The 14,996-nt window shown below is 40.5% G+C and overlaps 1 protein-coding gene across 1 annotated transcript; it reads left to right on the forward strand.

The window, feature by feature from the left end:
- The first annotated feature begins 701 nt into the window (after positions 1-701).
- pdpr (pyruvate dehydrogenase phosphatase regulatory subunit) lies at positions 702-13,219 on the forward strand. The gene is made up of 18 exons (XM_044369638.1): positions 702-817; positions 1,494-1,767; positions 2,123-2,256; positions 3,320-3,401; positions 3,999-4,162; positions 4,377-4,498; positions 4,803-4,920; positions 5,527-5,676; positions 7,314-7,506; positions 7,821-7,945; positions 8,527-8,682; positions 8,865-8,998; positions 9,249-9,397; positions 9,490-9,602; positions 10,268-10,362; positions 10,662-10,751; positions 10,869-11,051; positions 11,681-13,219. Exons 2-18 carry the CDS (start codon positions 1,505-1,507, stop codon positions 12,086-12,088), a joined length of 2,679 nt encoding a protein of 892 aa, XP_044225573.1. The 5' UTR covers positions 702-817; positions 1,494-1,504; the 3' UTR covers positions 12,089-13,219.
- Positions 13,220-14,996: the final 1,777 nt, after the last annotated feature.

Raw genomic sequence — 14,996 nt, forward strand, 5'->3', positions numbered from 1 at the left:
CAAAGTTTTCTCAAACCAGACCATATAAGAACCAAGACTAGATCAAAATAGATCCAAATAGACCATTTCAATCAAGCAGGTTTAAGGCAAGGCATTTATGACTGTTGTTACGCATAACAAGATACAGGCAACAAAAATTTTTGTTAACTTGTCACAAGGATTTTGAGAGACACCACTGCCATCATCTAGACACAGATGATGGTGATATTGGCACCAGATATTGGTTTGGCTTCTATACCTGTTGAGCTGTTGAGCTCAATTGATTAGAGCAGTGGTTCACATCACAGACCCCTAAACTGACACAAATTAGACCATAAACCCCCATTTGATAAGACTTTGTCCCAGGGTCCCCTATCTGATAAGATTTTTGCTTTTTGATGTTTTATGACAGAAAGTGTGTGAAACCTGTGACCAAAATAGTCATATATTCTGTCGTTGTGTTACTTATGGATGGAATTATAGTGAAAATAAATAATTCCCCTTTTTGCTGAGGACCCCACTTTGAGAACCACTGGATTAGAGGATGTTTTCCAGGCTTGAATCATGTCGCAGAAATGGGGTCTGTAAGGAACTTTACTCAAATAACAATAACAGCAATTTAAAAGTGCCAACGAAGCTGAAGTAGAAAGAACATAAGCACTCTGACCTCTGTACTGGAGGGAAGGACTTCATTTTGAAGGGTTTTTTTTAGTACCGGAAGTACTCGTTGTTATTGTAGCAGGTTTGACTTTGATAGTGCCTGCTGTACCCAAACAAGAGTTTCTGTCATATCACTTCTGTCCTTAAAATATCACAACGACGGGGCTGAACTGATTAGGTGAGTTTTATATCAGTGTAAGCCATGAAGGAAGCCTCAGGGAATAAAGTCTGTAAACGCGCTGGACGTTAGCTACTTGAATAATCAACATTAGCTGATTTTCCGTTAGGCTAAGCTACGTACGCTAGCTACTAGTACCACTAACGCTAACTTTAACCCCGGGAGCTCGAAAAACTACAAAATGTCAGCAAACTTTTACAAAACTTTAAGAATGTACAGGTCAGCTAAGGCTCTTTCCGTCCAAGCAAAATGTCCAGGACAATTTACTAAGGTAATAATGCCCTATAAGCTAAAGCTAGCTGAGTTACACAGATAAACGGAGAATTACAGCGATGCTTTAGAGCTACCATAAGTCTGTAATATAACTGTGACAGTTGAAGGACTATTGCAAGCTAGCATTGATAGCTTCCCAGGCTACGTCTTCACTGTTTGTAACATGAAGTATTGAGTACTTTAGTTAGTGTCAACCTGTATTAGTTCGGCTAACAGCAACAGCTTGATCAATATCATTCGTAGTCTCTTAAAACTACAACTGACTGAAGAACAACACTGCACCTGCATGTAACCTTATAGAAATTACAATTAGTGACATTTTCTGTATTGACGTTTTAACCTTCTTCATATGAACCTTGAATACTCGAACACCTGACGTTTGTTTGTTTGTATATGGTTGCAGAAAGCACAGCTATGTGCAGCTGTGTGCGGAGCTCCAGGGCTCTGTCCCCTGCCCTGCTCCCCCGTCTGCTGCTTCCACAGACGGGGTACAGATTGGCTGGCAGGGCCCTCTGGACCTCCCCCCACTGCATGGCTGTCAGTGGAGACTCCCACCTACTCCCACTGCCCAGTCAGGCCCGTGTGGTGATCTGTGGAGGAGGTATTGTGGGAACATCAGTAGCCTACCACCTGGCCAAACTGGGCTGGACTGATATTGTGCTGCTGGAGCAGGGAAGGTGAGATAATATTTAATCTATTGGTAATATATGAAGTTGTATGGGGGGTGGTCTAAATCGTGCTAAATCGGTTTTGAGAAAGACCTCTAGCTCAAGGGTTACATGTATAAATTTGTATTTATTTATTTGGCAGAAGTTTTTCTCCCCAGTTGATATACAAATGATGTATAATCCAAGTCACAGTAGTTCAAGAGACCTTACTGTAACAGAATCTTACCTCTGAAATTCCTGTGTAGGGGTTGTAAAAAAGACAGCTCCCACTGTAGAATAGACAATAGAGGATCAGTAAAGAGAGCTGTGAACTGGATATTGTTCTGCTAATGCTATAATGGCTGTCCTGTTTTTCTGTTGGCAGACTGGGTGCAGGAACAACCAGACTGTGTGCTGGCATTGTTAGCGTGGCCAAGCCTATCACCATTGAGTGTCAAATGGCCAGCTATTCCAACACTCTTTATCAGCAGCTGGAGGAAGATACAGGAGTTAAAACAGGTGAGCCACTCTGACATGTTCTTCATGAAGACAAAGTTTTATTGACTATTAATAGATTTGTGTAAACAGTCCGCGGATACATATGGCTAACTGTGTTTTTATTTATTTATGTATCTGTAGCCGGCTGGGTTACGCCTGTGATGTTCTGCCATGTGTTCTTGGCATTTTCAATTAAGAGGCAGGAGGCAGCACTGGGTCTCAGGTCTTTAGTGTTGATCTGGTAAAATACATACAAAGTAACAAAAACATCAGCTGGTGTTGTGTGTGTGTGTGTGTCTGCTTGGCCCCCCTCTCTGTCAGTGGGAAAAAGTTACAAAATAAATAACTATTGGATACAATGAAGTTCAATTTCATAGACATGGATCGACATTGCAGTGTAAATCACAAAACCCAGTAACCATGACTATGAATTGAAACATGACATTACAATATTGATACTGTCATGATGTAGATACAAGCATTAGATCACCTTAGTGTCACATCTAATGCATTAAAAAAAAAAAAAAATCAAGGAGTTTCGGTTGACGCAGCCTACATGTCTGTTAGGTGGAAAAAGTTTTGACCCGCGTGCATGAGTGCACACACCTGCTATGCTGAGCACATACACACACACAAACCCCAAATGTGACACAGGTAGGAGATACAGACCCAATAGGGCAAAAATAATAAACAGGAATGATTTGATATGTCTACATTAATCTGTTACACATGCATTTATTCTTAGTACTCTCTGTGGGTTATAGAAGTGCAGTCAATGCATCCTGCTTTTCAGAATTATATCATGCCTTGTAAAATTAAATGAGAAATGTATTCATCACATTGTGTTTCAGTGCAGTATTTTTACAGTGATGCAGCTGAGATGTTTGCATGTGGCATACAATAGTAGCCACTTCCAAGTTCAAGAGATTATTTGATGGCACAAGTCTGTATGTTTTGACTTTTAACAAGGCTAGAATGATGATTCTGCCACAGTTTTGCCAGAGTTTTATTCATTATGGCTGTCGTCTGTATTTGAGCAGTGAAGAGCCGTGTGTAGTTTGAGACTTGTGTTTATTTGTTTCAGGTTATGTGAAGACAGGTTCTTTGTGTCTGGCCCAAAATCAGGATCGTTTCATCTCCCTGAAGCGTCTGGCATCTAGACTTAAGTAAGTTACTTTTTGGTAATGGGCAATATAGCCTGATCAATACTGACATTTTGAGACAGATACTGATACCAATATGTGTTTAAAAATTTGGTAATGATATATCAGCCAAGGGTAATTTTCCTTACATAAACACATAACATAGATAAACATTTTTGAATTTGTTTTCTTTGAAGAGTTGTGAACAAAATGTACACCCAGGAGGACATTTTGCGTTGAAAAATAAACTTGTCCGTGCTCTCTGGTGGACAAAGTGTCATGGTGACACAGTTTCTAAATGACCTCAAACATATCTTTGGTATTTCTGTACTGCAGTGTCTTGTTACTTATCAGCCAACATACATAAAACCAATATACCTGTGATGTAAGTTAATATCAACTGATATATGACGGATATATGACTGTCTTGCACAAGCACATCAACAAGACAAATTGATCACACGCTTTGACTGACCACGTTTATAGCTGGTAGAAAATCATATCTACACCCAGCTTCCAGAAGATCAGATCTTAGCTTGATATGCAGAGCCTTTAAAATAGGAAAAATAACATTTGCATTAATATTATATCTTCACCTATATCTCCTCACTCCCTTCTCAGGATCATGGGGATCAGCTGTAACGTCATTAAACCTAAGGAAGTGGCCAAACTCCACCCTCTTGTTAACATTCATGACCTGGTGGGAGCGATCCACCTCCCTGCAGATGCTGTGGTGTCTCCACCTGATGTTAACCACGCTCTGGCTGTGGCTGCTGCTGGACAAGGCACGAGATTCAAACTCACAACTTGATGACACACCATCGACTGCACTGTTGTAGCAAGATATCATAGAATTACACATATTTTACATTTAAAATGTGACATAACACCAACCAACTGTTCAATACATTCATACATTTCTTATTTATTGTCATCTCCGCCTTCCATCCTTCCCTTTTTCTCCTCTCCCATCTCCTCTTCTTCCATGTTGCTATCCAGGGGTTCAGATCCTGGAGCGAACCAGTGTTCAGCAGGTTCTGGTAGAGAAGGGTCAAGTGATGGCGGTGGAGACGGATCGCGGCTCCATTGAGTGTGAATATTTTGTCAACTGTGCTGGACAGGTAAACCTCAGAGTGGGATTATGGGATACATATGGGGAAACATCAACAAATTTGTGCAGGAAAACCTAAATACGCATTTTGGAATTACCCTGATTTTTTTCATCGATTGCTACTAGAACTTCTGATAAACTCAGTATGACTAAAAACTTGAGGGCATCTAGGATTATATCGGGGTCTCCTGCAGGAAATTAGTTAAACAAGGTTTTTCCTGAATTTTAGATAATAGATTACAGTTTAATCCCAACTGTAAATAGTGTTTAGAGCAGCAGGTAGACTTTTTTTGCTTTGTCTGTCTCTGTTCCAGTGGGCTTACGAGCTGGGCCAGGCGAGTGAGGTGAAGGTGTCAGTTCCTCTTCATGGCTGTGAACACTTCTACCTCCTCACCAAACCTCTCCAGGAGCAGCTTCCACTCAACACGCCAGGTATCAGACATTAAACACACGTCATAAAAATGTACTTTTTCTCACAGCAGGCACAATTGCTGATGGATTTTAAAATTGGCAGCTTAATATGATATTTGGAATGGAATAAATCTGTTAAATTATGATTGGTTTCTTGGCAAATTGGCTGACAGAGAAACTCACTTCACTCAGAGTTACTGTAACAAGCATCTCCTAGTCTGCCCCCAAGTATTTTCCTCTAAGATTAGGTTCCCTGTTGACACACAGTGACATAAGGTGAAGTCTACTCTGTGACTATATGCCATTATAGCACCATTTGCAGATTTAAATCGCCTTTTTTATAGGCAACAGCTGCATTTCATGAGGAGTTTCAGCATCATTATGGTGGAGGGTATATCAGTGCAAATAAGTTTAAATGCATTTAGTGTGACAGTTAGAAAGAGAGAGAGGGTATAAGGTGTGCTTAATTTATTGTTCACTTTGTTGAACTGAACATTGAAGATGAAAATCGTTATTTGCTGTCAAAGTAAATTTTAAACGTGTTTTTGCCTGTTACATGAAATCAGATGGTTGCCAACAAATAAGCCCAGAGGAGGTGGTGTAACTGAGCCTGTGTCTTGTCCATAGTGGTGATCGATATGGATGGCAGGATATATGCACGGCCTTGGCAAGGAGGCCTTCTGTCAGGTGGCTTTGAGAAGAACCCCAAACCCATCTTCACTGAGGGCCGCAACCAGCTGGAGATCCAGAACATGCAGGAGGACTGGGACCACTTTGGTAAGGGAGGGAGGGAGGAGAGGTTTATAGAAATTAGCATTATATTTAAATTAGTTGTTTGTCATTTATTGGCACTCCTGAGCAAATTTTGTTGTTTGATAGATCATTTTTGTGTCATCTTGGCAATTGGCCAAATGGACAGTAAATGAGATTTCATAATGCTTTATTTTGTAGGACAAAGATTTTGTGATTATAAGACACTGAATGTGTCTGAACTGAAATTCAGGTTTTAGTCATTTCCTGCAAAAGTTGCAGAGTACCTCTTAGAACTTTGCAAAGGATCAGGTCATGGTTTTTCAGTGGGACTGAGCTATTTTTAGGCTACACTTCATCACCTGACCTGGTCATAACATGTGACATGACCCTCCTAGGAGCAGAGCTCCACAGTTATTCATCTACCATGATATTATGTGATTTTTAGTTAGGTTTAGGCTCGAAGGCTATTTTGTTTATAGCTCCATAGCTCCATAGTCCGACCTGTTTTGTTTTCATAGCCCAATATCATTTTGGTCACACGTTTTATTGTTTTTTTTACTAGGCTTCAGTCGTGGTGTCAGTTTATCCAACATGTAATTAGTTTGAGGATTTGTTGAATTCAGGTCCTTTATGTATTGGAGGCTTGTCTCAGCATGTGATATTAAATGTGTGTGTGTGTGTGTGTGTGTGTGTGTGTGGTGCAAGTAGCCTTATGTGAAATGTTTATTTTCTGCTCTTAATTGGACTTCAACTGCCATCAGTGTCATACATTGGACTCAGTCCAAAGTGCACTACTCTATACACATGTAAACAAACATACTCACACACATACACATACTGTCTTGTTGGCTTTCACCTCATGCTGCCAGTAATCTGAGAATGTTCTTGCAGCTTGACAGGCAGTCGTAAAGACAGCAGTACAGCAGCCAACCTTGAACTGCAGCTCTGTACAGGGTCAAGCATATCATCAAAGTCATTCTACAGTTTAAACCCTATTTATCATTTCATATTGCATGTTGTTTTTTAAAACATGGTAAGAATGTGTTTTCATGAATGTATATGAATGAAATATATTACATTGATACTAATAATACTTTGAAGGTGTTAATGGAAACTTCAATAATGACCGGAAAATCATAAAAAATCTCGAGTATCCTTTTATTATATTAGGTCTGTGATCAAATTCAGAATACAGGTTAAAGATGTTATGTGTAGCATTTGATATCAGTAAGGGATTATCTAATTGAGCCTCTGGCTCAGTTTACATGTTGGAAAACCTGCTTGACCGTTTATAGCACAACATGGGAAAAGGGTGTTTTTCTTGCAGTGAAAACTGAGCTTTAAGCTTGTAGAATTAATATTAGATGATTTGTGGTGGGTGGTTGTGCAAAAGACAATGAAAAGATTACTTTAGTATTTTATTTTGTTTTTGTTTTTCAGTAATGAGAAAAACAAACACTAGGGGCGGGAAAACAAGTAGCAACCATATTTTTGTGGCAGTGGAGTTTTTTGGAAATGTGGCCACCAGTTATCTTGATCATAGTGATTTGTTTATGGTAATTATAGGATTTGAAAATGCAACGTATTGTTGTGGAAACAGCTCCTTTTAGAGTATGTCTAAATAGAAAATGTATATCATCCCTATCTTTTTGCACTTGTAGAGCCAATGCTCAGTGCCCTGCTGAGGAGAATGCCGGGTCTTGAGTCAGCTGAGATCCAACAGCTGGTCAACTGTCCAGAATCCTTCACCCCTGATATGCGCTGTCTGATGGGGGAGACACCAGGTGTCTCTGGCTACTATGTGCTGGCAGGGATGAACTCCTCGGGCCTGTCCTTTGCTGGAGGAGCTGGCAAGTAAGTACGGGTATAAGTGTATTTCCTGAAATTAGGCTGAGGTCTTATTTATTTCAGTCTTTAATTCCCTACTGTATATACAGTAAACAGAATATCCTAGAACAGTACTATGTCTATATGTCCACACCTCTGTAAGTCTACTAAGTGCAGACTTTACGATCGGTTGATACTCACAGACTGGACTCTATCCAGTGGTTTAAATTCAGAAACTCACAGCAAAATATAATTGATCTGTAGTGTCTTAATCACAGTGATCAGCATTGTGATGGTTGATTGTGAAGCACATATGCCATGTTATGTATTTTGGTGTCCAGGTACCTGGCAGAGTGGATGACTTACGGATACCCCACTGCCAATGTCTGGCCACTGGACGTCAAACGCTTTGGCAACCTGCAGAGCAGCCGAACCTTCCTACGACACAGAGTAATGGAAGTCATGCGTAAGTCACCTCTTGTCACCGTTTGTATGTTGGGTGTTAATGTTCTTAACCAAAGGGGTACAATCATCAGGGGCTTATATAGCACAATACTGAATCATATATTGTATATATATACATATATTGTATGTTTTGTTAAAACAGACTGGTTAACAACAGCATACAGCGGTGTAGTAATAAGAAATGACAGACTGAATAATTTCAAATCTAGATAACTAAATAGTCATTCACACATTAAAGGTCATGCCCAGGTAAGAGCAGTATTTGGAAACTTTTCTTCTCTAAACAGAAATGATATGATTTAAGCCCCCACATGTAGAATTTACTAATTTGTACCAATTTTAACCAGAATTGTCTCAACAAACAAGCGTTTATGCCATTAGAGTGGTCTGAAAGATGTTGACAGATGTTATAAAGCAGCAGAGAACAGTTGTTGATAACGCTTGTAGGAATTGATGGCATGGGCACCAACATAATTAACATCTGTTTAATTACAAATTCATAATTTGTAATGTGCAGTGTCTCAATTTTGCTCTGGTATGATTTGGTCTGACCACTGTGTATTTCTATGTGTGTGTGTCTAGCCTTGCTGTATGAACTGAAGGTTCCTCGCTGGGACTTTCAGACTGGTCGTCAGCTGAGGACCAGCCCTCTGTATGACCGTCTGGACACCCAGGGAGCACGCTGGATGGAGAAACATGGCTTTGAAAGGCCCAAATATTTTGTTCCTCCAGGGAAAGGTACAGATTACTGACCAGAAACACGCCACACTGTCTTTATCAAGAAAGTCTTAAGTGAACCTCAAAAATTTTCATTGTGAGGCATTGTTCCAACCTATATTCTAACACTCAGAATCATGCTGGGCATTGTATTTTTTTTTTTTTTTTACATATTTTTTGTGTATTTTTGTTTGTCTCTGTAGATCTGCTATCTCTGGACCAGAGTAAGACCTTCTACAAGCCAGACTGGTTTGACATTGTTGGAGCAGAAGTGAAATGCTGCAAAGAGGCTGTCTGTGTCATCGACATGTCCTCCTTTACCAAGTTTGAACTGACTGTAAGTCACAACGTACTATGCACAATTTATAAGCTCACACCCAATTAGATATATGCCATGTGGTTTCCATCAGTGTTGTGTTCATCTGCGCCAAAACACAGCAAAATGTTTTTAAAATGGCTGATTACTCAAAATGTCAATTAGTCACCACTGATGCAGCAGTAATGTACTACTTCTTTTTAAATGAGTAATGCACCCAGAGTGTTAAAGTGATTTAAGTCAAACCTTCTGGTCTGTCCTGATGTCCCAGTCAACGGGGGACCAGGCCCTGGAGCTGCTGCAACATCTGTGTGCCAACGACCTGGATGTTCCTGTTGGACATATCGTTCACACTGGCATGCTGAATGAAAGAGGCGGCTATGAGAACGACTGCAGCGTGGTCCGCCTCAGCAAGAACAGGTTTGAACCATCTAGAGAATAAGACTATAGACATGCAGCTTATTATGACTAAAAGATATCTAAAACAACTCACATTTCTGTCCCCTCTGCAGCTTCTTCATTGTCTCTCCAACGGACCAGCAGGTCCACTGTTGGTCCTGGATAAAGAAACACATGCCCAATGACCCACACCTCCACCTAGAGGATGTCAGCTGGAAATACACAGGTTAGTTAATAGCACCTGTGTTGTTGTCACCATCTAGTGTCCAAACAATATTACATAAACCAGCATCACACGTCCACTCTCCATGCACACATAATTCTGCTCTTAACCTAGTTATTCAAATAAGCTGGTTCTGGGTTTGGCATTTGGAGAAATCAGACACTGGAGGGACCAAAAAGATGGAGGGAGGGTGGTTAATTATGTTTCCAAAATTGAAATGGCCATTACCTTAACTGTCTAAAATGCAAGCAACAGTAAACCTACATTGTTGTTGTGTGCAACATGAAACGCCAACTGAGGATCTCCATCCCAAAACATACACATGGCATTATATAGTACGTCCTTACCCGAATGATACGAAATAATCTTTTTAGATCAACTGATGGAAAAAAAATTGAAAGAGCTAAATTTTGTAATGAAACACTATCTTCTCTGTATTTTGCAGTTGTTCCTCGTTAACAACTCTTTTGCATTGTTAAAGGATGATAATTAGTGCACAGACCTGAAGCAATGCTTTGAACAGATATTATTATTATTATGAGTAATTCTATTGACATTAGTTGTGAATTGATATAGAAAGCCTGCACAGTGAAAGTACCGGATCTGGACAGCTTTGTTAATCAGAAGGTGTTTTTTCAGTGTTTATAACTCTGTTCATTTACTTACAGCTTTAAATCTGATTGGACCTCGTGCAATGGATGTCCTGGCTGAGCTGTCTTATGTTTCCATGACGCCTGATCACTTTCCCTCCATGTTCTGCAAGGTGGGAAACTAAGGCTAGCTGCAATAATATTAATCTAGAAATAATGATAACAATAGTGCTGATCACAGTAGTACTACTCAGTTATAAGAATTGTTATAATTGTTGAAGTAGCCGTACTGGTAGTAGCAGCAGCAGCAGCAGCTGTAGTTTAGGTTGCAGCTGTGGTTGTAGAGATGAAAGTCATTTAAAAGGTCAGTAAAAAGGGAGTGATGTGACTGATTGTTGGAAGTTCTTCTTTGTCTTATTTTCCCCACATTAGCAGGAACACTAACTGTCTGTGTGTGTATGTGTGTACACAGGAGATGAGTGTGGGCTATGCCAACGGGATCAGAGTGATGAGTATGACTCACACAGGGGAACCAGGCTTCATGCTCTACATCCCAATAGAGGTGCAACCTGCTCACAAACATATTTCTCATCACCACTCCACAAGATGGTTGGTAAAGTCTGTTTTAAAGAACTGCGTAATACTGTCTTAGATGAATGTTTTTCTCTGCTCCCCACAGTATGCACTGCATGTGTACAACGAGGTGATGTCAGTGGGTCAGAAGTATGGCATTCGTAACGCTGGATACTACGCACTGCGCAGCCTACGTATAGAGAAATTCTTCGCCTTCTGGGGTCAGGACCTTGACGCCTTCACCACCCCGCTGGAGTGTGGACGAGAGTTCAGGGTCAAGTTTGATAAGGTCTGTTTTCAGTCCAGCTGTCACATGATATTAACCAGTGTGGATTCTCAATTCTGCTTCCTGAATTATGGTTATATTACATTACTGTGTTTCAGTCAATAGCAAATTTTCTGTTACCATGGTGATTTTGATGAACAAGATAAAATGTGTATTGATACCTTTCATTTCAGTCAGTTATATTATTAAGAATGATGATTTTGAAGGTCTCACTTCAACTGCTACATCATCGTTTTACTTTAAAATGATTGGGAGATGAGAAAAGACAAGTAAGTTAATAATTGGTAGGCCATCTGCTTTCTTAGACCCTTGCAGGCACAGCAGGTGGCTCTCTACACCAGCAGTCTTAAAGTTTGCCATCACTCTCATCTTGAAAACAGTTGAACATCAGGTGTACTGTCTGCTGCATACAGACATAATGTCAGCATGGTGTTAATGAATGGACCCCACAGTGTAAAACTCTCGAGCAGTTATCAGCAGAATCCATGTCTTTACTTTGCCCTTCTTCTTCTTGAACTTTTTTACAATTTCCCAAACTCCTTCTTCCTTCACCCTTTTCCCTTCTTATCTCACATCTTCCTTCTCTCCTGTCATCTCTCTACACCTCCCTCCTGTCTCCCTGCCTCCATCAGGACACAGATTTTCTCGGTCGTGAGGCCTTGCTGCAGCAGCGTCAGGACGGTGTATCTCGTCGATTCGTCATGCTGGTTCTAGAGGACCACGACACTGAGCTGGACCTGTGGCCGTGGTGGGGCGAGCCCATTTTCTGCAACGGTCAGCTGGCCGGCACGACCACCAGCAGCGCCTACAGCTACACTCTGGAGCGCCACGTCTGCCTGGGCTTTGTGTCTCCACCACCAGGCCCAGAGGGGCTCCCCACACCCATCACTCCAGACTTCATCAACCGCGGGGACTACGAGGTAGATATTGCTGGCCAGCGCTACCCAGCCAAAGCAAAGCTCTACCCCTTCAGCTCCCTCTTCACCCAGCAAAAACGCCGCAAGGAGGACCTGGAGCTCAGCAATCTCCAGGGGAAGTGATGCGGAGTAATAGAAGGCCTCAGTAGAGGCTCCTGTGACACTCCCCTCAGTCCACCAAATCCACTCCTGCACTTACCTCGCAGTGCCAACCTATCTTCCCCTGTCAAGGTCCTAAACAGAGGGCTGATTGCACAATCACTCCTTGTCCCTCTAATATTTAACTTCCACTTCCTCTTTTTAAGTGCAATATTTAAGAGGCACCAAATGCTTGAGTTGTATAAAATACAGAGCTCCTGTGACATCGATCCAGCCCCGCCCTACTTCACACTCAAACACAGTCCACACACTCTCAACGGCTGGTTTACTGCGAAAGTCCGCAGTGAAGTGCCTTTATCAAGGCAACATCAACAACAGCTGTTGAGGACTCTCACTTTGTCCACTTTTTCCCACCCAGAAGGGGATTGATCCAACAATCTTCTCCAGTAGTGTTTCAGTCGCAGTAATGTTTCAACACTACAAAGTCTGAAGAAATGTTAGTCAGTGCTGATGTTGTAGACTCTACTGTCATTATACAAATTGTGAATTTGCTGCTGTAAAGAATATGAGTGATGTGATGTGAAGAGATGTGGCCTAATTCAGATTTACTGTCCACTGCTACCTGTCTATAACAATGAAGGAAAATAGCCTTCCCTGTTAGGAGGGAAAAAGGCGGTGTGTAAAAGCATTAAGATGCCTGATGTAATCATTAGTGAACCATTGTCTCTTGTGCCGCCCATTACTCCTCCTGTTCTATACAAGCAGTCCTGTTGAAAAAGCTTCCCATGCTTTCTGTAGCACCTCCCCTGGTGGTGTCTTCACCATCAACAGTCCGCTGTCCCGCTGTTTTTTTGCAGTGTGATGAGCTTGTGGTAATGTATTTACAGTAACATAATCCGACCTGTTATTTATGTTTTGTTTGTTTGAAGCAGCATTGCTCTGTTGATGTTAAACTTCTGTTTAGTTGAATGTGTGGCTGATGTCAGGTGATGAGGGAAGTTTGGAAGGGAAAGCTGTGATCCTGAACTTGTTGGATAGAGTCCACAGATATCTTCTATTGGTGATTTGATTTTTGCCTGATCCAGAGTTTAGATGTTTGTGTAACAAAGGAAGGACTTCATTGCGATTTGAAATAAAGCAATGTATTTTTGTATAGCTAGTGTGTATAAAATCTCTATTTTGAGTACTGCACATTTTTTCTATATAAGTTTCAACTTATATCAGCTGCTTGAATCATCTTACATACTGTGGTCAGCTGTGTAATTCCTGCAGTTGTCCTAGTGATTGTGCAAAAGCTTTCCAGAATATTCTTATATATCAGCTTGATGGTATTTGTAGTCATCTTTGAAATAATTTGCTCCTTTATCTCTTGTCCTCTTCAGAGGTGAAAGGTCAGGGAGAGCTACAATGCTACTAGGGATTAACGGTGTTGCCCAAAGACACTTACAGCAGCATTGCTGTTGAGAAGAACGATGATCAGATGAGTGACATTTCACCCAGCCAATCACATCATACTGGGAAAATAGTCGTAAGCTTTGTGACGCTGTCATTTTCAAATCATTTAGTTTAATTTAAATTGCAATCTGACATCCTACAATTAAAAATGTAAACAAAAGGCCAGCGCTGCCAGGATAAGGTTACCTGCTATCACTCAAACTGTTCAACATGTCTTTGAATACACATTTATTTCAACACCAGGTAACAACAAAATGAAAGTTATTGTCTTCTGATGTTGTTAAAACAGCAGTAAGGAAGCCTCTTATTTTTTTTTTTTTTATCTACAGTGTATCTCAAACTCTAATGCTCTGCCTGTAATTTATATATTTGGAAACTGAGGCATTGGCTCAGTTTAAACACAATATCACTTTACTTTTTCTGAAAGTCCTCTCTTTCTCTATAGCAGATTTAATTTGTTTTAGGGTTGTCTGAAGCACTTTTACCTCTGACTGGGGAGAAAACTGCAGCACCTACAGTGTAGAAATCAGCTGCTGTGTAGACAACAAAGGAATATTGAAAGCCTCACCAAATCTTCATACTTCTTTTAATCCGTTTTGCTATCATCCAAGGCTTTCTACTTCATAAAATACACTATTTAATGAATGAACAAATAAAATTTGCAGTGCTCTTCAGCAGTAGACTTTCTTAAAAGCAGCACAATAAAACTTGCAGTTTTGTTTTACATTTCACATCATGGTGCTGCTGCACGACTGTGTCTCTGCGGTTCCGTCATACAGATTCATTGCTGGGAGAGAAAAAAAATGTTGCTGATTTATGCTGCTGAGCTGATCTATAATGAGGTTTCTGCTATAAAGATATGAATTCAGAATGGATGCAGGATAAATTGCTTGTACAGTGACTGTCAGCGTCCATGTCGAGACACCAGCTGCAGCAGGGAGTCGGACGATTCTCATAAAGGGCTAATTTTACTTTGTGTGTACTTAACGTTTGTCTGCAGAAAGATGTTGATATTAAATGAAGCATTTGCATGTCATGTCTTTGTATCAGAGTACAGTCTTGATGGAGCCTCATTTATACACTAACACATGGTACTCTTTTTGAGTATATAGATCATTTTTCATCATCACAGAAGGCTTTATGTCCAAGAGCCTAAGTGCGAAGAGACTGAAACACATTAATGCAAAAATATACTCCTATGTTGACACTGACCACCTGACGCATCAGTCATTTCATTTGTTGTGATGTCTTTTTCTGCTGTCTCGCTATGTGGGTACTTGTGTAATTAAAGGGAAATAGCCCTGAACATTTGCACTAAACAAGGGCAGCCTGCCTTTTTTTTTTCTCTGGGTCAAAGGGTGTTTACTGAAGTCTGACTGATATTAGAGGTATTAAATGGTTTTCTTGTATTTCAAAAAAAATTGAAGGTTATGTTAAGATTTGGAAATGCATCCCAAAACACTATAGCTTACAATGT

This window comes from Thunnus albacares, chromosome 1 (assembly GCF_914725855.1).
Source record: "Thunnus albacares chromosome 1, fThuAlb1.1, whole genome shotgun sequence".
NCBI lineage: Eukaryota > Metazoa > Chordata > Actinopteri > Scombriformes > Scombridae > Thunnus > Thunnus albacares.

Coding starts and splice junctions, on each gene's coding strand:
- pdpr (XM_044369638.1), top strand. CDS start 1,505: ATGTGCAGCTGTGTGCGGAGCTCCAGGGCTCTGTCCCCTGCCCTGCTC. Junction 7,507..7,820: donor TTTGCTGGAGGAGCTGGCAA/GTAAGTACGGGT, acceptor TTTGGTGTCCAG/GTACCTGGCAGAGTGGATGA. Junction 9,398..9,489: donor GTCCGCCTCAGCAAGAACAG/GTTTGAACCATC, acceptor TCCCCTCTGCAG/CTTCTTCATTGTCTCTCCAA.